Raw genomic sequence first — 22587 nt, forward strand, 5'->3', positions numbered from 1 at the left:
TATATAGATGACAATTTTACAATTTTTGATGGTAATAAAGGAGATTTATCCCAGATTTTATTTGTTATGAATTCGATTGGTCTAGCCATCCAGTTCAGTTTTGAAACTGAATCTAACAATACCCTTCCCTTCCTTGATGTTCTAATAATGTGCAATGAATCTAATGTTGGCATTACTGTTTACAATAAACCCTTTTCTGTTTGTTTGTATCCACATGCTAAACCATGTCAACTAGCTAAGCAGAAAATGGCTTCTTTTTACTACAATGTATTTTGTGCTCTCGAATTTGTTCCTCGAAATCTTTGCTTGCTAATTAACTAAATTTTTTAGATCAGTTGCCATTAACTGAGGATATTCTTCTGTTGTTGTTAAAGCTTTTAAAAAAAATTCATATTGCCATCAAAGAAGACATTCCAGTGTTAGAAATAACATTAATAACATTGTCATGTTTCTATTTTATCCTTCTGTAAGTTACAAAATTGCACAAATCCTTCTGAAGTTCAATTTTGAAGTCATTTTCTGACCTATAAATAAAATCCATGCTTCAATTGTTTAAGATTCCATTTCTGACATTAATTCTTGGGGAATTTATAGCATATCTTGCAGTGTGATTTGAGACATATTGGCCAAACTAAAAGAGCTGTAAAATTTCTCATCAAGGAACCCAAATCTTTTATGACTGAAAAGGCAGGATTAACAAGTCTTCAGTTGAAAATCATAGTGAAAATTTAATCAAGTTTTGACTTTGAGTCTGCAAAAATTATCCCCAAAGCTTTTTCCATTGGTGAATTGAGTTTTCTTGAAGCTTTTCGCATTCACAAAGATTTATCTTGTTTAGTTAATGACTTTAATCCTAATCCAGTCCTTCATAACACTTTTAAAATTCTATTCTCTTAATTTTTCAATCTTTATTACTATTTCTGCTGAGAGATGTCAGTACCTTCTAATTCGCTTTACTCCTTTTGGGTATAAATTCAATGTAGCTTTCCCGTCATTGCAGATGTGATTGCTGCTGATGAAGAGAGACCTAGGCACTTGCCCTCGATAACGAATGAGGTAGTAAGGCTTCAGACTAGAGAATGGAACCCCAAAAAGTGACCTGAGGAGAAGGAAGTTGAACATGTATTTTTATGCATTTTCAACTCCCTTCTCCTGCATAACACTAAGTTGAGATTTATGGGTATGATTTCACAGTTGCCTTCATTGAAATGAATGAGTAATCATTTAATTAGTATCATTTCAGTGGGGAGAGGCAGATATCATCCAATTGAGTTCTTAAGCCACAGATACCCTACTTCTTTTTAACTTAACTGCCTTCACTGAATTTTGTGCTAGCCAGTCCTTCTGTCAGGAGTTCATTCATAAACCTGTTAAAGTTATCTTCAGGTCTTTTCAGTACTAATGCTTCACTCTAGAGGTGAATTTTTTTCATTTCCTTGCCTAAAAAGATACAGATTTTGTACCAAAATTCAAATGACTGCTTGCTTCTCCTTTTTGAATGGTTGTTTGATGTCAGAATTCATTTGGGTCAATAAACTGGAATCTAATGATACCGGAAAATGAAGAACATAGCAAGGTAGAAGGGGGCAGTGCACCAGAATTTTTATTTTGAATTTTGGGGTAAAATATGTATGTAATATATTCAGGAGCAGGAATTTGGATGACGTAGATCAGGGATGTCAAACTCATAGGTACACTTGGGCCAAACAAACAAGGTTTAACTTTAGGTGGGCTGCAAAAAAAAAAAAAAAAAAAAAAAAAAAAAAAATCAATATTCATAGAAACGTAGATTTATTTCGAATAATACAATAATAAACATATATATATATTTATATAGAAAAGAACAAGAAAAATTAAATGTTTACGTCCTGATACTTGACATCTCTTCCCTGCTTTTATCTTTCCTATTTCGGGAGAAATTTTGTTTGCAGTGATAACTTTCAACGCTGACCCAAGGTGAGCATCATTAATACGGTTTCTAATAGGAGACTTATTACCTTTCATGACTGAAAATAACTGCTCGCACCGATAAGTGCTACCAAACATGGAAATAATTTCATATGCGAATTTTCGAGTATTTTCAAACCTGGCTGGTAAATATTTGTAAAATTCAGGCACGCCCACTTCAATGAATTTTGCTTTCAAATTTGAGTTGCATTGAATCTCGATCACCTCCATTTGCATATGGCTGGGTACTGAGTCGATACTTATTGAGAAAATCGAAGAAAACAAAAAAAATTTGTCTTCGAGGGAACTAAAATCATTAAACCTCGTTTCAAATTCAGTTGTTAAATTTGCAAATTTTTCTGCGTATTTTTGATACGAACAAGTATCATCTAAACTTGATTTGTTCATGCTGCATGCCGGGAAGTGCGTCAAATCTTCATTTTTATGTTGTTTTTCCCAAAGAACTAGTTGACATTTGAATGCTTTAATTATGTCAAACATGTTCGTAATGATATGATTTTTTCCTTGTAATGATAAATTTAAATCGGTTAGGTGTTTGGTTATATCAACCAAGTAAGATAAATCTTGTATCCATATTATATTGGATCGTAAAACAAACTTACGTCTTGATTTTTCGTTTTTAAAAACTGACATATTTCTTCTTTCAAATCCCAGAATTGTTTGAGAATCTTGGAGCAAGATAACCAACATACCTCGGTATAGTAGGACAAACCCGAATATTCACTATTTAACTCACTTAAGAAAGCAGTGAATTGATGCTGATTTAAACCTCGAAATCTTATAAAATTTATAACTTTTTTTATATATGAGAAAACATTCTCCATATTTATTACTTTCGTGCATAGAACTTCTTGATGTATAATATAATGCATATGATGAATGTTTGAACCGTGAATTTCACTAAGTTTTTTTCTTAGTAATGCTAGAAAAGCCCTTGTTTTTTCCTGTCATTGATGGAGCATCATCTGTAGCTACAGAATTTAATTTTGCCAAAGGTAGATTGTATTTCTGCAGAAGTCCAAAAACACAAGTAAATATATCTTCTGTGGTAGTACCAGGCATCGGTATTAGTTCCAGTAATTCCTCAAAAATGTTAAAATTCTTGTCACAAGAACGAAGAAATACTGCTCATTGAGCTTTGCCACTAATGTCCGTGCTCTCGTCACAGGCAATGGAGAAACTTTCAAAACTAGATGATTTTGCTTTGATTTGATCACTTAAATTCGCGGCTAAATCAGTAACTCTTTTCGCAGCTGTATTTCGAGACAATGAAATTGATTGAAAAGCCTTCACATTTCCAGGACAAACAATTTCTCCAGCTTTCATTAGGCATTCCTTGATGAAATCACCGTCAGTAAAAGGCTTCGAATGTTTAGCTATCAACTCGGACAAGACGTAGCTTGCATGTACTGCCGCTTCACTTTCTTACAATACTTTACTAAACATGGACTGTTGCTTTTTCACTCCTAACTTGAGCTCTTTCAACTTTTCTTCTCTCATTAATCCTTCGTAATTGTTATATTTCGATTTGTATTGTTCGTAATGGTTTAATATTATATAACTTTGGTACATTAATAGTATTATTACATATCAAGCAGATTATTTTATCTTTTATTTCACAGCAAAAATATTCTAATTCCCATTTTACTTGGAATATTCTATGTTTGTCAGCGATTTTTCGTTTAATTTTACTACCACTTGGTTTTGATATAGACATACTGAATACAAAGGGCTGGAATAAACACGGTTAACGTTAAAAAGTTAACAAAAATTTATTCTTTCCACAAGAGATAAATCAGAATGCTGAAATATTTCTTCAAAAATATTCTAACAATATCACAAAATGTCAGACGTTTAGCAAAAATCAATTCAAAACAGAGAAACTGATTCTATCTCACAGCGAAATCGCTACAAATCAATCACAGCATTAAGTAAACAAACAGTTCGCTAGAACTACAGCTACTACTGAGATGAGTTGTTTGTTCTCGGCTTTTATAAGCTTTATAATTAATTTCTCGAATATACTGGAAACATCTATAAATATCTGTATTTTTGTGGATGGCAACAGCAATTAACAGATATTTATTTATTAGGTATTAAATGCACGCGCTGTTCTATTTTTAACCTTCCAACACAGCTGTCTTTTCAAAAATCATCTGCATTGCTAAGGCAACATGAAGCAAATCTAATTACAATTATAAATAAAAAAAAAAGTAAATAAATAAATAACTATGAAATCCGTAACAATATGAATTAAGTAATAATTAATAATAAAGCAAAGTGCATGCACATGCATGCACCAATATATCGTACAAAACTATGATTGGAAAACTGAGACCATGAGTTCGGCCACATTCAGCTATCGGAGGATGCGTACAAGTTCTGAGTGCACGTGTTCCCCAAAAGCCAAAGGTAGCTGAACGCAAGCTACTCACACGCATTTGTAATTTAAGTAGTGTGTGTGTCAGCTCGCTGTGAGTAAAACCACTGGATAAATTATCATTAATTACTTGGCAGTAAACATTTCATTTTCTTCTTCATTGATATGTTATTTTATTATTATATATTATTATTTGCCGATATATTGGCCGGACCACAAAAATATTTGTTGTGGGCCGCGAGTTTGACATCCTTGGCGTAGATGATCCATAAAGACTAGGAAATTAGAGGCAAAGGCAGATTAAATCTTCAGTTTTATTTTCAGCAACATGTTACGGCTACACACAAATGGGCACATTAAATGTGACTGTTCCAAAAGGCTTACATTTTTGATAACTTTGTAGCAAGAAAGCAGCAGCAGCAGACAGACAGCAGTGTAGGTAGGCCAAAGCTTGGAAAGCAAGTGCGTGATGTTCAGCATGAAATCTTAAGTCAAACTGAGTTATCAAAATCGTAAAAAACAACCTTATATTTAGCGTAGGTATAATGAAACACTCAATCGATTTCGAGGGCAGCTAAAGGTCCCTCCTCATCAGGAGAAAGAATTACATAGAAAGAAGAAAATAGGAGAAGGAGTCACAGAAACACGTAGTGCTTATCAGCACTGCACGTGGTTATAACTAGATTTTTAATCAGAGTTGCACTGGCCGCCTACTTTTACTGAGCCAGGCTGTCTGATCAAGCATAAAGAAATATTAGCGAAGTTAAAATAGGGAGCGAGGGGTAAATGCACCTTACGCTCAAAATCTGAACTTCAAATAATGGAAAGCAACCACTGAACGGATTTTTATACCCTCTGGTAGTACCAAGCGCGAGGAGGTAACGCCATCTATCGGCAAAAATAATTGAATTAAGATAGTAGAATTTTAAAGGCATTAGGAAGGACTGGATTGGACTTCAAATCATTAACTAAACTTTCTAAATCTTTGTGAATGTGAAAAGCCTCAAGAAAATCCAATTCGCCTATGGAAGAAGCCTTTTGGATGATTTTTGCAGACCCAAAATCAAAATTATGGTTAAAAGTCCAGCTATGATACGCTATTGAAGACTTGTTAATTTCGCCTTTTTTGACATAAGATTCATGTTCCTTGATACGAAACTTCAACGCTCTTTTTGTTTGGCCAATATATCTTAAACCACACTGACATGATATACTATAAATTCCCCAAGAATTCAAGACAGAAACGCAATCTTTTAGAATCGAAGGGTGAATTTTATTAATAGGGGAGAAACCGACTTGAAAATTGAATTTCTGGAGAATCCGTGCAATTTTATAGCTAACAGAAGGATAAAATGGAAGCACGACAAGGTCATTAATATTATTTCTAACAGTGGAATGTCTTCTTTAATGGGAATCTGAATTTTTTTTTTTTTTTTTTTTTTTTCCAGATTCCCATCAAAGAAGACATTCCACTGTTAGAAATAATATTAATGACCTTGTCGTGCTTCCATTTTATCCTTCTGTTAGCTATAAAATTGCACGGATTCTCCAGAAATTCAATTTTCAAGTCGGTTTCTCCCCTATTAATAAAATTCACCCTTCGATTCTAAAAGATTGCGTTTCTGTCTTGAATTCTTGGGGAATTTATAGTATATCATGTCAGTGTGGTTTAAGATATATTGGCCAAACAAAAAGAGCGTTGAAGTTTCGTATCAAGGAACATGAATCTTATGTCAAAAAAGGCGAAATTAACAAGTCTTCAATAGCGTATCATAGCTGGACTTTTAACCATAATTTTGATTTTGGGTCTGCAAAAATCATCCAAAAGGCTTCTTCCATAGGCGAATTGGATTTTCTTGAGGCTTTTCACATTCACAAAGATTTAGAAAGTTTAGTTAATGATTTGAAGTCCAATCCAGTCCTTCCTAATGCCTTTAAAATTCTACTATCTTAATTCAATTATTTTTGCCGATAGATGGCGTTACCTCCTCGCGCTTGGTACTACCAGAGGGTATAAAAATCCGTTCAGTGGTTGCTTTCCATTATTTGAAGTTCAGATTTTGAGCGTAAGGTGCATTTACCCCTCGCTCCCTATTTTAACTTCGCTAATATTTCTTTATGCTTGATCAGACAGCCTGGCTCAGTAAAAGTAGGTGGCCAGTGCAACTCTGATTAAAAATCTAGTTATAACCACGTGCAGTGCTGATAAGCACTACGTGTTTCTGTGACTCCTTCTCCTATTTTCTTCTTTCTATGTATTTCTTTCTCCTGATGAGGAGGGACCTTTAGCTGCCCTCGAAATCGATTGAGTGTTTCATTATACTTACGCTAAATATAAGGTTGTTCTTTACGATTTTGATTGTCACATTAGCGTGTTTCTCTTCTAGTCCAAACTGAGTTAGTTTTGGTTTTCAAAGCATTTTGATTGCATATTTAATATTGCTGTAAAATTATTATTGGCTGCTTGAGTTTTAGTTCAATTTACATCACCAGAATTATGTAAGAGTCATATGACATAGAATAGTCCCGAAATGACACAGTGCAGAGAGGGGTTACTATTTTTAGAATAGAGAAGGGAAATTTATGTTGCTAATTTAATCTTTTACATATTTTTTATTTTTCTTACATGTATATAAAAAAAGCAATGTAAAAGGTTTGCATTCTATTTTCATGTAGTATTTATTTGAATCAAGCATATAAATGCATTCTTAAGTTCTGTAAATTTTTTTATCAGCAGTTTAAAATTTTGAATAACTTTTTTTCTCCCTGTTAGTCAGATAAAGTGGAATGCATTCAATATATTAAAAAGTTACCATTGAAAGATCTCCAGATGTCTGAAATGGCTCTTCTTTCTGGAAACAACAAAGAAGCAGAATCTATTTTATTAACTGGTGGATTAACTTTTAGAGCTATTATGTTGAATCTGCGTTTATATAAATGGGACAGGTAATTTGCAATCTTTGTTGCTTGCATATCATAAACATAATCATATTATTAAAAAGGAATGGGATGGAAAATGTTGCACTTTCTGAAATTGGTATGCAAATTTTACTCAAGTGCACTGATATTTTTTTTTATGTAAGTAAAGATTGAAACAGTGAAATTTTATTGTTCAGATATCAATCATTTTACAAACAATCTTAGAATAAATTTTATTAAATTAGCTTAGTTATTTTTTAAATGTATCATAAAATAAATTATTAAATTATTTGAAACATATCTTTAAAGAGAATATTTATTGTTGAAAAGGATTCCTAATTATTTATGAACATGAATTCGAAGTTGAATATTTAAATTTGTTTTCTTGAAGACCATTCAAATTTTATTCAGATTCATTGCTTTAAAAAGAAATGTTTTTCATAAAAATAAATAAATAAAATAAAGTAGATACAAATGTAAATAATTTATACAAGGAAAGAAATACTTATATGTTAAATTTATTAATTTTTATTAGCTGCTTTCACATACAAGGTAACCCAAAGCTCATTGATAAATTTAAAATTTTAATTGCTGGAACAGCAATTTTATAGATTTGCTAATTCTTACCATAATTTAAGAAGTAGTTTCTGTCACATCATTAACAGTTTTTGATGAGTGAATCTTGTTATTCAAAGCACATGCAGATAGTTGAAAATCTTAGCTGAAGTATTGTTTAAACTGATTATGAAAAAGCTTCTATAATTAATCTTTTCAGGTCTGCAGTGTTTTATCATTCAAAATGCAGTCAAACATTGGACTGAAAATAACTTGGTTTGCAAGTGTTTTGCAAAATGAACAAAAATTCTTAATAAATTTTGCCTTAATAAAGGAGCAAACGAGCAGTACAAGTATGCTCTGTCTGCTGAGTTTGAGATGATCACACTGATGGTTCTTCTTTCACTGGCTGAAAGACTGTGGGTAATCATTTCCTATGGTCAGAGCCATTTAGAGTTCCTCACTCATATAGTATCATCTATACAAGCATATACTATTTACTGTAGTATGGTGACCACATGTGTGTGCATAACATATTTCTTTTTTATTTTGTGTCTAAAAGCTCTTTAGTAGTCATTCTGTCACTGGACCTCACAGAGAAAAGGGTTGAAAAGTAAGGTTGGTTGTAAGAAGAAGATTGTTGCTACTGAAATTAAGATCATTATGAGGCACACAGGAGATATGCGAGTAGTGTGATATTGCAGGATTTTATAGCAAATCTTCATCAACAATTTACCCAGTATTAAAGAAAAAAAAAAAAAAAAACGGATGGCTAGATGCAACAGTAGTTGCTATCGTAATGTCTACTTGTTCTGGAAGATGCAGAAAAATTACTTCATGTATGAATGAAGGAGAAGCAACCAGTAAGTGATACTGAGATTGAAAATTTTATGTGTGATAAGACAAAGGCCTTAAATGTCGAGTACTGGATGCATTAACACAAAAAAGGCTTCAAAGAAAACAGATGATGGTTTGATAAATTTAAGAGGAGAGTGTTATAAGGTTTGCAAAGATTAAAAGTTCAGTCGCTAGAGCAACTGCAACATTCACTGCCAAATTCCCTGATTTAATTATTTCTGAGTGTTACCTCAAGTTAACAAGTTTTTTGCTACAGTTGGATTGGTCATTTTTGAAGAAAAGATCGAAAAAGGAGACTTTACAGTAAAAGAGAATGCAATGCCTGATCACAAGCTCATGAAAGACCATCCCACTCTTATTTTCTAAGGCAAGGTAGAATTTTAAAGTATCCGTATTCATATGTAATATCAAAAATCCACAAACCTTTAAGAAATACAAGATGCAGAACAACCGAGGAAACAATAGTGGGGGTGGGGATCTAACAGCAAGACTTAGGCAAGCTCTTGTTCAGTGAGTGGATCAATGAGAATTTAGATTCTGTAGTGAAGAAATACTTCGTAGAAATAATCCAGTGTCATAGCTAAAGGAGACAGTCTGTCTCAGATAGTTAGTTATTTGCAGAAAGAAAAAGGAAGTGACATTTTTTCCAATAGACATACTTTTACAGACATTAATTGTGGATCATTGGGATAGAAAGGGAAAACTGATGATAACTGAAGAAACACAAGGCAAGGAATGCCTTACAAATTTGAATTATTTTAAAATTTGATAGAGTATTCGAAGAAATCATAATGAGATTTCAATAGATTTGTGTTTTTTCACGCCTTCTTCTGCTTCTTCTTCTTAATTTTTTCTGCAATTTTAGGATAAAATCATCTAATGTGCTCTTATGTATTTCATAAAGTTACCAAAAAAGACTTTTAACCTGTTTAAAATTTCACTGTTTTTGTTGTTAATGTGAAGGTTGACTGACTCTTCACATGGAGGTTGACTGAGAATTCCTTTTTTTAAAATGTGTATTTGTGATTACATCCTGCATGAATAATTCATAAATGAATGAAAGAAAAATCCTTTTATACAATTAGTCAATTTTTTTACATTTAATATACAAAATATAATCTAATGTTCTCAAAATTTTGATTTCTTATAGATATTTATCAATTAAATAATTAACATAGGCAACTTTGTGAATACATTGTGATAGATTATTAGTCTAAATCTAACACGATAAAAGCTAAAAGCAATTATCATTTAAAATATATAACATTAGTTAAAAAAGTTTTTTAATTTGAAAAATAATTTTGTTTTGGGCCAAATACTTGTAAAGAAATCAGTGGCTGAATTATATAAGTAGTGTCTAATAAATTATTAAAAAAAAAAATTTTTAAGATTTTTTTCTTAGTTTCTTAGTTAAGAAAAAACTCTGTTATTATTAGTCCAAAGGGGCTTTGTCCCTGAAGGAATATTGTTTTCATTTTGCTATTTTGCATTGAAAATGTTAAACTGCTGTATCACTTTTCAAGTCATTGCCATCAAATACTATTGCCCTGTATTATATTTGAAGAAATTAAATAGTGAAGAATCTACATAAATATATGTATGTTTTGCTCATTGTGATAAAACAACAGTACCTAGAGCCATCCAATTTTGAATGACGTAATCCTACTGCGAATATGATAATCTGAAAGCCCAAATTTAAAATATGGAATTTGTTTTATTATTCATTTCATATTTTGTAAAACTTTAACGAATTTTGATTAACAAACTCAAGGATTTCAAAGCGAGCGATGGCAACGTTGTACAGAAAAAAAAAAAAAAAACATTTTTATCTCCAGACCCTGAGATTGCATATCTGAAATTCTAAAGATATGCTCAATTAAAAATTATTTTTCAATATTGCTGTTGAACTCAATTTTACGTTTTAAGTGCGAAGAACTTGATATTTTTGATATTTAATAAATAAAGGTAACACATAAAATGTTTAAAAAACACCCCTTTAGACATAATTTAAAATCTGAAACCTTTCAGATTTTTTTATTGTTATTATTACTATAAGTTAATATTTAAAATATAGTATCTGAGCAAACATTGGATATTCATTAAAATCTTAAACATAGACCATTAATTTTACTTCCCTATAATCTTATTAATCTATATTTTTGCAAATAATAACAGTTATATATTAAATTAAAAAATTTCTTCATTATTTAATGATTAAAAGTCCTGCTTCAAGAATGCAGTAACAAATGTAAAATTATTAAATAATTCTCATTATTATCATTTTTTAAAGATCTATATGTATCATTAAAGTGTGGCAAAACTTAAGGCTGTCAAATTTTTATTTTCATGATTATGAATAATGCAGAACTTACAATTAAATTTTTAATGGTTATAAAATTTTTTCTTAGTTATATGTTTTGAAAAATCTATTTATTAATACATAACTTCTGAAATTTTGGAAAATTTATTTAATATACAATTTGCGATATATTAAATTAGAGCAATAACTTTGTGTTTGCCATAGATTTAGTCAAACACGAGGTTGTTGCTTTGCTAATTTTATGTTTTACTTTAGCATGTTTCTCTTCTGCTTTGAATTTCAGAAATGTTTAATTTTATAACTAAACACTTCAGAAAAAATGTACGTTTACTGGAATCATTCTTTTGAAAAAACAGAAATACATAGATAGTTCTTATTAATTATAATTCTTAATTTAATTATTGCAATTAAATTGTTTATTAATTTAATAAAATCAAATATATGACTAAATTGTAGACTTAAAATAATCATGCATTCATATGGTAAATAGAATTCTCTCTTTCACTGAAAACATTGTTTCTTATGATAGTTTTTTCCCATCATGAAATGGAAATTTGCCATTAAGAACTATAAATTTCAATAAAAAATTATAAAATTTTGAAATAAAAATTATAAAATTACATAGTAACTAATCAATAACACTCACGAATGAGAATCTGAAACAGAAACTCATTGTCTTATTTTTTTGGGGAAAAAAAGATTGTGGAAAATATAAAATACAGAAATTAAATTTTGTTCCTGCTTCTAACTTTGTGTTTTTAAAACTTAGAACTGAAAAAAGAAATAAATAAATAAATAATTTCATGTATTTTAAATATTATAACGAATTCATTGGCTGCTTTCAAAGTAAAAGTCATGTATAATATTTATCTTTTCCCAATCAGACTGTTTCTCAAGTGAAAGGAAAAATGAAATGAAATATTAACAACCTCAAAATGAAAGATATAATGGAAATTTAAACTGTATTTTATAGTGTCTATTGAAATTTCATGTTTATAACTTTATGAAAGTGAATATATTATCATACTAGTTTTCTAAAGTATTTATTAAATATTGTATTCTAAATATTGCATGCAAAACTATTAAGAATATTAAATTTATTAAGTTCAAATATTCTTTCAGCATTTTAAAGATTTTTTTTTTTTTTTTTTTTTTTAATATTTCAAAAAGTTTTGTGCATCTGTTCCAACTCTCTCATCTTTCAAGAAGCAAACCTTTCGTAACATTCTCCTGAAATTTAATCATATAACTGTATCCTTCAGTCCTGCCAGAGAATGCAAAATAGAATTTTAGGGATGTAAAAAAGAGTAGTTTGTATTCTTTAATCATTGAGTTATATGATTACAGAAAAATCCATTATAACTGAATTTACTTAAATGAATGGCGGAGAAAATAATATTGATTCAAAGAGTCTAAAAAATCAATTATGTCCAATTTCTGAAATGAACTTTTCTATTATTTTTACTTTCAAAAGTTAATATATGTGTAAATAATAGCCCGTTGATAACTATCACTGAAAGTAAGCCATAAACATACCTCGATATTGAACATCATCTCTCCAATCCCAGCACAAAAGTCCAAAGTAGTCTGAAACTGTGAATTATTGCCTGAGGAAGATTATGTGGCATTCTATAAACCAACTGATCTCAATTTCTTATGTGCAAAAATAGTGATCTGTGAGATATTTGAGTTGACTTGTATACAACAACCTTTATGGAATAATGGCTCATAAACATTGCATTAAAAATAAAAAATAAAATAAAAAAATAAAAGATTCCTCATTAGTTTAAAGATCACGGATGTACAAGGTATTCTGTTCATAATCACAGCCCCTCCAAGCTTCTGTAATGTTTTGAGATCCTTATTTGTACCATATCTGACAAAATACTTGCTCTTTTACTCATATCCCCTTCCAGGGTGTGCCTATACTGCAGATATGCAAATATTTAGAAATCTGCATTTGTCTTGGTAAAAATATAAAAGTTCATTAAGTTCTTAACAGTGAAAATTTCTCGCATAGAAAAAAAAGGTACCCAGAATTGCTTAGTTTAGATAAATGCAATTCATGCACTTTGTATGAGTAATTACTTTTATAAGGGGTTAAGAAACATAGAAAAAAGTTAAATAAACAAAATATGTAAATAAAAATTCAGCAATTATGGCATGATTTATGTGGAACTACTATTCCTACCTTCATGCATATAATTGAATATTTTAAACGTCTGTGCTGAATTGAATATTTTAAACATTTGTGCTGATAGTTTAAACTTTTAATTTAACTCTGATATGTATTTGATAAATCATAATTTCTGTAATTTAAGCAATGCATGACATTTCAATCTGTGCTCCAGAATCAAAAGTATGATTAACTGTAGTATCAAAAATTAATTTCTAGACTCTCAAGCTCTTATTAATTTTCTTTCAGTTTTAAAGAAAACAATATAAGAAAATATTTTAGAAATACCATTTTCAAAAGTACCTTTAAAATGTTCTTTTTAAAAAAAGTATCGTAAAATGTTCTTTTAATTTTTTAAATGTCAGTTTATATGTAGTAATTTTTTAAAACCAATTTTCAGGGCTTTAGAACTAGCTGCAAAACATGGAAATCATGTTGACACAGTTTTAGCATTTAGAAAAAAGTATTTGGAATCATTAGATGTGGCAGAAGATAAACCAAACTTTTTACAGTTAATGAAAGATGTAAGCAGTATTGTATTTTTAAATGAATGTGTTGTATTAAGTTCTAATTATTACATATGATTAAATACACCTTTTTACTTCCTTGTATTAACTAAGGGAAGCATTGTAATTGCAAAAAATTTCAATTATCACATTTCAAGAGAAATATATATTTTTTGGTCAAATTATCAGGTTCAATGTTCCATCTAACCTTCTTCGGGAACATGCAAGGACCTGACTCGGAACAGAGAGCTTACTAAAGCTATGTTCAAAACTGTGGGAAGTAGACAGGATACACAAGAAGGGTATACAAAACCCTTTATTTTTCTCTATTTACAATAACTTCCGTACTTCGGAATACACAGACCCGCTACTTGGGGTCTAACGTAAAAATATAAAAATAGAACTAAACTCTAATTTAACTTTAAAATAATAAACGTGGAAGATTGGCCTTATATTAACAGGAAGCCGTATGTAGTACAGAGAACTGTGAACACTACAATACGTTTAAAATTTATCAAGAGGATTAAAACCTCTGACCTGGAAGGCAACCAGCAACTGCGTAAAACTTCTAAGGTAAGCGGCCTGCTTCGACTCACTGCTTCCTCTCTCTCGCTTGGCAAAAAGCCACAACTTAAATACTTGGCGCTCGCCAGACAAACTTTGCATAAATACATTAACGCTTATAATTCTGGCCGGAAGTAGAAAATAAGAAGTGATAGTAAAGATTAAAAATAAAATAAACGTTAGTAAAACTTAAGATCCTTACAAAATAACAAAATCTAACTTTTAATGCAGTCTGCTTGTTCCTATACTCATATTTGGGAAAAATTTATACCCAGTATGAAAAAATAAAAATTCAAGAAGTGTGACTCCTGTGTAACAAAAATTGACCAAGATATTTAATTTCAAAATTTGCAATTTTTTATGTTATTTTCAACTTGCTTTGATAGCTCGTGTAATTAAGTTTGAAAAATTTGAGAAAATAAGTTTAAAAGAAATGCAGCAAACTATGTGTATAATTTAATAGACCATACAAAGAAGTCACACAGTGTCCACATCATCCAATCCTTAAGACCTGACCTCAGGTGATACTTTTAAGGAGAGGAAAGTGTTGATTCATGAAAAGAACGATATATGTGTTACATACATTACTTAATAATAATTTTGGTGATAGTTACTGAACCAGTTCCATAGCTGCTAAACAGTTAGAACACTTGCCATAAAAACTGGTTGTCACTTGGATGTACCTTAAAAGCTTGCTTATTCAGAAATCAAAGAAATGCTGTATGCCAGATGTTTGAAAATTCTGAACAAATGAGCCTATGAAAATGTCCCAAAATCAATGTCAGATGTGAAAAAAAAAAAAAAAAAAAAATCTTAATGGATTACAAAGTCCTATGGAGCATCAAAGATCCCGCCAGACTTGCACTAATCATCCTTCCAGATGTCTGAAGAAATAGATCTCAATTTATTTGTTAGATAATCGATAGATAAAAAACAAATTATAACTCTAGTATGTAAAACAACTTATATTGTTTATCATAATTTTTCATGTTGCATCACCATTGTTTATCCATTTGCAAATAAAATCACATGTGCCCATTAAGGTAATTTTCCTTAATGCCAGGATCCCATAACTTTGAAAGTACTTCCCTGTATGCTGTTCCATAGAAAGCAAGTCTGAAATTTTAGTCATTTTTTCAAAATGCAAAGGAAAAACAGGTAAATAGAAACTAACCTGCATCTGTTTTTACTAATATTAAAAGCCTTATCAAGAATCAATCAAGTTTATATAAAATTATGGTGAAGATCTTATGATTGTTTGTAATGTCATGCTCATCCATTACTGGTGTTAAATCACACTATCTGGCATCATTTTCTGTTTTTCAAAAATGGTTCAACAGGAAGTATGTTTATAAGTTTTTTTGTTACAAAGACAAATTCTTGTAACCGTATGTTGGATACAATGGTGGAGGGATATGCAGTATCTTCTGAAAAGAACTATATTATCACATTTTAGATGTTATGAGTGAGATTTTGAGTGGTAGTCTTATTTGTGCTTTCCGAGTTTCTCATTTGCATAATTTTTTGCTAAAAAAAATTCTAAATATTCTAGTTACTTGAGGATGTTAGTTTAATGTTTGATGATTGCGCTTTTACGGTAAGATTGGGCAAGGTACACATATAGCATATTTAACTCTGTAAACTTCTGTTTTTTCTGTCATATGTGGTGGATCATATGGTACTTAGCAGTTGCTGTCTGCACATACCACAGCTACCAACTACAAAAAATTAAAAACGGTTTTAGCACTATACTGCACTGCCATTTCAAAAGTGGAAAATGGGAAGTCAAAGTAAACATGCATTATAATGCATAATTTAAATTACAGAACTATTTATAATATGATTCTTATGTAAAATACATTAATATTTAAGTAAATAGGCTAACATTTTAATTTTGTAATATTTTACACTTTTATACCAGTCATTACATTATCTAAGAAAATCTTCAATAGTGAAAGCTTTTATTAATGAAGTACTTTTAAATATGATGAAAATAAAATTAATAGTTAATGTACATACTATTATATGGATAAACTTCATAATATACAATATATTAATTAAAAATTAAATCAAGTACAAATATCAATTAATTAAATATTGTTTAAATCCTAATATAAAGTTCTGCTGACTATCACTAGGGATGGGAAATACAATTTGCACATTTTTTTTTTTTTTTTTTAAGTTTCATTAATTTAATAAATTTTATTTATTGCTGGAAACATTTCTCTCAAATAGTTTTCCTTAATTAAAGATAAAAATTAAAAAACTGGAGACTTACTGATCTACCAGAAGACTGGGAGGTGTGCTGAAAAACTGGAAGAGTTGCAGCCATTGAGCATAACCTAAAATCCTAGACAACTGATGTTTGTGGGATGAAGATACTGACAGTTTGTTGATCTGAAAATCCTCTCAAATGATTGACTATAGCAGGATGTAGCAGTAGAATGACTTTTCTTGGGTATTCTCAGTTAAAATAGGGATGGAGTTTAGGGAAATAAACCTCATGTTCTTTGCTTAGTTCAGAAATACAATTCATTATATAGTAGGTAATACAGTCAAAAGTCGTTAATCCGGACTCGTCGGGACTTCGGCGATTCCGGATTATCGATTTTTCCGGATTATAGATCATCAGTTTAAATCTCGTAAGATGGCATGCAGAAATTCTAAAATTAAAAATATGAAACCGTAATTTATGAAATAAAGAACAATTATGATCTAAAGGGTATCAAAATTTGCAAAAAGAAAAAGCTTAATATTTATTTGTTTACTTTATTAAACATTTCTTTTAATGTAAGTTGTTTAAGTTTTGCTTCGTTTCATGTGATAATACTTTCTCTTTAATTCTATTAAACAGACATAATTTCTTGTTCAGTTACAAAGTTCCGCTGTTCAAGTCCTATAATTGCTGTGTCAAGAACACCGACTAATTTGTCAATCGAAATTTTTTCGCTTTCAATAACCTCTGTTACTTTTTTTCGCTATCGGAAGCGAATTATAATGACCAGGAACTTGTTTTAAATCATATCAAAGACGGAGCATATCGAGATGAAATACTACATTTGGTAAGGAATTATAAGCCAAATAAAAACATCTGCGCTGAAGATAAGGATAGTGCTGACAAATCAACTTCCAATTCATTACGCGCCCGCCGCGGCGCGGCGTTCCCCCCCGCCGAGCAGCGTGAAATTGATAAACAGATTTCGGATTTCAAAACATACTTTCGCTTTTGATTCTTTACATATTAACAAATATATATCGGAAATTCTATTTGATATAATCGAAAGTTTAAGCTTACTTTTATAAAATTGCTCTTACAGTCTGCAAAAAATAATAAGCCGGATCCAATTCGAAAATTAAGGAACAACGCAATCATCAACATTAACTGAAATAGATAATTAGATAATTTTTGCTTATACGTCCATTATACATAAAACGCGCACGCGAAAACGTATTCTGCACTTGCGCACACTGATATGCGCAGTCGTAAAAGGTCTTAGGCGCACGCGTAAACGCCTATGCGCATGTGTCAACGCGGCGCATGCGCAGAAAGTTTTTAGTTTTGATGTCCGGATTATAGATCATTCCGAATTATGGGTGTCCGAATTAACGACTTTTGACTGTATACTTTCATATTGCAAAAACTAACAGTTAAGTGAACAAATATGCACTTTCTTTTAAAAATATCCTATATTAATTATTAATAATTATTGGTTATTTATATCTAGTAAAATAAGTAATATTATGTTATGAATTATATTACTATATGTATGGCATTCTAAGGAAATATCTTATCTTAAAAAACATAAGAATTGGATGAGAACATGCCAATATAAAATTCAGAATTAGCCAAAATGGTATCATTATTTTGGTGTTAATTTTGAATAAACTGATGGGCTTTAAAATTGATGAGAATTTTATTCAATCTCTGTGACAAAATAAGGTGGCTGTTTTGCATAGTTTTAAGTAATTTAGATCTATTTTTTTAAATGCTTCTCATTTTAAATTTTACAAATTTACATTTTCTTTGCTAACTTTATTAACTTCTTTCACAATACAATGTATTTTAGGTTGAAGTGAAATGGGATGTAGTGAATGCAAAAATTGAAGAGGAGTATCAAAAGGAAAGAAACATGACCCCATCCACACCAGTTTCACAAAGAAGGTATGTTCTTTAACAATTTAAAGGGGGGGGAGAAACATCCTTAATACTACACATTGCTAAGTGTTTTGCATAAAATATTTAGTTTAGTCTTAGCAGCTGTAACTGATTTAGAGAATGCTAGTAGAGAGGTACATTATCTGTTCAGATGAATTAAATCCTAAAGTGCATTTAAGGCGAGAAATCACTGGAATGCAAGAGAAAAGAGAACTGCAAATGAAATTCATCCATCTGTTGATAGGTCACCTTCAACATTCTTTGGTATATGTGAGATAGTGTTTGAGCTGCCTTCTGGCAACATGGATACTTTCACTGTCCTTGGTTCTGGAATCCCATGTTATACAAAATATGACTTATAGGATATGCAGAATTATATCATTATCAATTATTATTCTTTGCGAATGAAATATCACATTATGATATATGACATTCATTTCTAAGGTCAACCATAGATGATTGATAAATCAATATGAATCTCATCTGTTGGATGTCTGCTCATTGTTAACCCAGTAAAATTAATAAATTTGTGCAAAATGTATTTTTATCTCAGATGTTTTGGAATATAAAAATACATCAAGTTGCAGCAGCTTATCAGCAATTCTTAGAACATGATGTCGCTTCCAATGGCTGAAATACTTGTCAATAAAGCCAGTATAAGAAACATGGAAAAGTTAAGTGACATATTTGCACCTACTTTCTATATACTTTTATAACATTTTTCTAAGATCAATATATTATATTTGGATATTTATTGCTGTTTTATTCAGATCAGCACAAAAAATTCCATTTGATGTAAATTGATTTCATCATTGTTAAGATCACCTTTTTTTTATGCAGTTATTTTGTCCAAATGATTGTTCTTCCCAGAGTTTAAGAGAAACACTCAAAACAATATATTCTTTGACGGTCTGTATTAATTATATTTTAATACTGCAAATCTTTCATTGGAGCCTTTCTTATTGAGTTAGTTACTCTTCTAATTCTTAATTTAACTGCAAAACCAACCTGTATGGAAAACAGCTGCAATTTATTTTTTAATAATCAATCTAGTTTTGATACAGAATAGTTCAGGAGATTGATCTGAGAGTCTCCCACACCTCTTTCTTTACCATCAAGAGAATCACCTCTTTCTTTACCATCAAGAGGATTTTTAGCTTGCTAATATTTTAAGTGCCCTCATGGCATACAGACACTATACACATAGTACTTTTTAAGATTCAAACCTGGTTCCAGTAATATGGCAGCCAGTATCACTAATCACTAAACCAATTAGGGCTGCATTTTCTACAAGCATTAAGGCAGTTCGTTTTTCTTTTTTGATATTATATGTGTATGGTCCCTTTTTTTAAATCTTAAGCCATTAACCTTAGACATCGGATTTATTTCCTATATTTAAAAAATATTATTCATGAATGATATTTTAAGAAATTGGATAAATTTTCTTCTTCCTACATCATTCAATACTTACATTTGCACTTAATTCATAAATCTGTTAATAAAACAGTATTAGTACATCAGATATATCAGTTATATTTCAGTATTTTTTTTTAAATTCCAGATCTATTATGCATATTGATAACTGCAATCACTAATAGTTATCCCAAGATGATCATTTCTGTTAAAGGCCCAAAATCTCAGACTGTAAGTGTTCAGGTTAGAGAAGGTTTGCTGTAATTTCCAACCTTTTCCATTTTTGTAATTCTTATACTCTGTTTCAGTTTCAAAAGGGTTTAAAGAGTAAAATAAGACATGTGACAAATAACAGTAGTTTTATCAACAAAATTGTAAAGAATTAGAATTCTAATTTATGACAAAATAATTTAAGGAAAAAAGTTATGTCTTATTAGAGTTGTGTGTCTGGAGAACAAAGAGGTAATGGAAAGGAAGACTACAATCAATTTATCTGTTGAAAAAATGATCATTTCCACAATTATGTAACCACATTGACCAACGTGAATGTGTGCTATCTTGTTAGGAAACTACACTTTCATATCTGTCGATCTCTCACCATTTTATGCTGCTTTTGCAGAAGAGGCAAAAGCACAATACATTAACTTTTGGAAAATCATATTCTATCCAATATCCGCTTATGGTTCAAAATAAGCTGGTGTGTTTGTAGAGGGAAAAGAATGGGACAAAAGTGTCTGTAGAGGATGTGGACAGTGTCAGGGCACTCTTATAGTCCTAAGAAATCTATTCAGAAATCAAGTCTTGAACTTTAGTCGTGTTAAGAAAACATTTACACGTGTCCATTTTGCTTACAGTTGGTCCATGCTTTAAAGCCAGATGACTATGTATGTTTTAACTTTGAAAGTGAAGTGTTTGAGGGGGAAGATGACTTTCTTGATCATGTGTTCAGTGATGACTCAACTTTTCATCCAAGTCGGGAAGATAAATACCCATAATGTTTGTTTCTGGAGGTCAGAATTAACCGCTTCCAACATCAAGTGTACAGACGATTTTATTTCTATGAAGCTACCCTAACAGGGGTGGCTTATCTGGATATACTGCACAAATGGCTCTTTCCAAATTAGTAGAGGGTGAAACTGTAAACTTTACTTGGCAACAAGATGGAGCCCCTCCCTATTAGAATCTCTTTTAAGAAAATGGTTAAACGTCAGACTCTTGGGTTGTCCCAGACTCTTGGGTTGGTTGTAACGATCGAGACAAGAGAGATCTTTTTTGCTGGCCTCCACGTTCACTTGACCTAATATAATGCAACTTTTTCCTTTGAAGTTTTATAAAAGATCATGTCTACATTCTGCTACTACCTAATGATTTGACAGAGTTGAGACACAGAATTGAAGAGCTACTGCTTCCATTATTCTGGATTTGTTAACCAAAGTGTGGGAGGAACTGGACTATATGTTGGATGTGCACCATATAACTAAAGGTGCACCTATAGAAAATTAGTAAGAAAAACTTAGTTTACCCTCAATTTGATATATGATTTGTGATAAATAGGCATAATTAAATGGTTATAATATATCATTGAAACTGGGACATTCTTTTATGGATACCTGTACTATTAAGGTTTACACATTAACCCTCTGATGACTGTCTTCATCTTGTCATGAGATTTTTTTTAATTGGAATATATTAACTTATAATTTAAGATAAGATATCTTGCTGTCTTTAATAATGTTAACTTAATGAATGTAAGTTTATGAAAATAGAAAAAGTAATTATACAAGTTTGGCCAAGAAATTCTTTAAATAAGGGTATCCGTAACAGATCCAAAAGCACGCATCACTCAGAGAATTAATCGGTGGCAATAAAGCAGTAATATGAAATATTTTGATTTTTAGTTTTTTTCTAGTGTGATTGCATATAAATACTAACAATTTATGACTCGCAACATAAGTTGATTTAGTAAAATTTTAACCTGGGCTTCTTTGAGGATAAAAAATATGTTAGAACAGTTATTTTAAATTTACTGTACACATTTAAAGATTTTAAAAAATGTTAATAATTTTTAAAACATCTAATTAGAAATAATTTTCCTTTCATTTCAGGAGCTCTCTTATGATATAATTTGGAGGACTTCTTGATAATATAAATGATATATACATTCTAGTCAATTTGTTTAACTGAATTAATATTTAAAAAATATTTTTAAGGCTATTTTTCATTTGTTTTCTTTGTATGTAAAAAAGAATTGCTAATAAATGTTGAACTTGCAGTTTATTATACCTTTTATTTTTCAATCAATTTTCAGTACTTTTAAGAAATAATATATTATTTGACAACGTATATGTATATATATATATGTGTGTGTGTGTAATGTTCAGTATGACAGTAAATTTAACTATCTCTTAAGACAGTTTTAAGTACAAAATCTATATTATCTATTGCTTAATTGCAAACAATTAGCATATTAAAAATTAACACAATGAGTACCAATGAGTTGATCTTCCTTTCTGTTTAAGGCCAGCAATATTCAATTTCATCAATAGCATCGGTAAAAATCTGCATAGAATCTGATAAAATAAAATATTTTTTTAAATTACACATTGTTAATAAACAGTGACTGAAATAACCCAGATGCTGCCTGAATAAGTATTTACATGTAAGATGCTGGTGGAAAGAATTAACATGTTAAGCACCTTGTCAGTTACTCGTGACTAACATAGTGCTTAATATGGTAGTAGTCAAAATAATTTGTTAATAAAAAAATTACTA

The 22587-nt window shown here is 30.5% G+C and overlaps 1 protein-coding gene across 7 annotated transcripts in view; it reads left to right on the top strand.

Annotated features, from left to right (window-relative positions):
* Positions 1 to 22587, top strand: part of Oseg5 (intraflagellar transport protein Oseg5) — a 111128-nt gene that overhangs the window by 57378 nt on the left and 31163 nt on the right. For 6 of the 7 annotated variants that reach the window (XM_085819347.1, XM_085819351.1, XM_085819350.1 and 3 more), the window contains 3 exons: positions 7122 to 7294; positions 13577 to 13700; positions 18314 to 18408. In XM_085819347.1, coding sequence (XP_085675473.1) covers positions 7122 to 7294; positions 13577 to 13700; positions 18314 to 18408 — 392 coding nt within the window. Of the gene's footprint in view, positions 1 to 7121; positions 7295 to 13576; positions 13701 to 18313; positions 18409 to 21920; positions 22093 to 22587 lie in introns of those variants that run through there. The other variant, XM_085819353.1, reaches the window with a different exon arrangement.

The sequence above is a fragment of the Stegodyphus dumicola genome, chromosome 6, assembly GCF_044657685.1.
Source record: "Stegodyphus dumicola isolate Sdum_Otavi_A_Nest chromosome 6, ASM4465768v1".
Classification (NCBI taxonomy): domain Eukaryota; kingdom Metazoa; phylum Arthropoda; class Arachnida; order Araneae; family Eresidae; genus Stegodyphus; species Stegodyphus dumicola.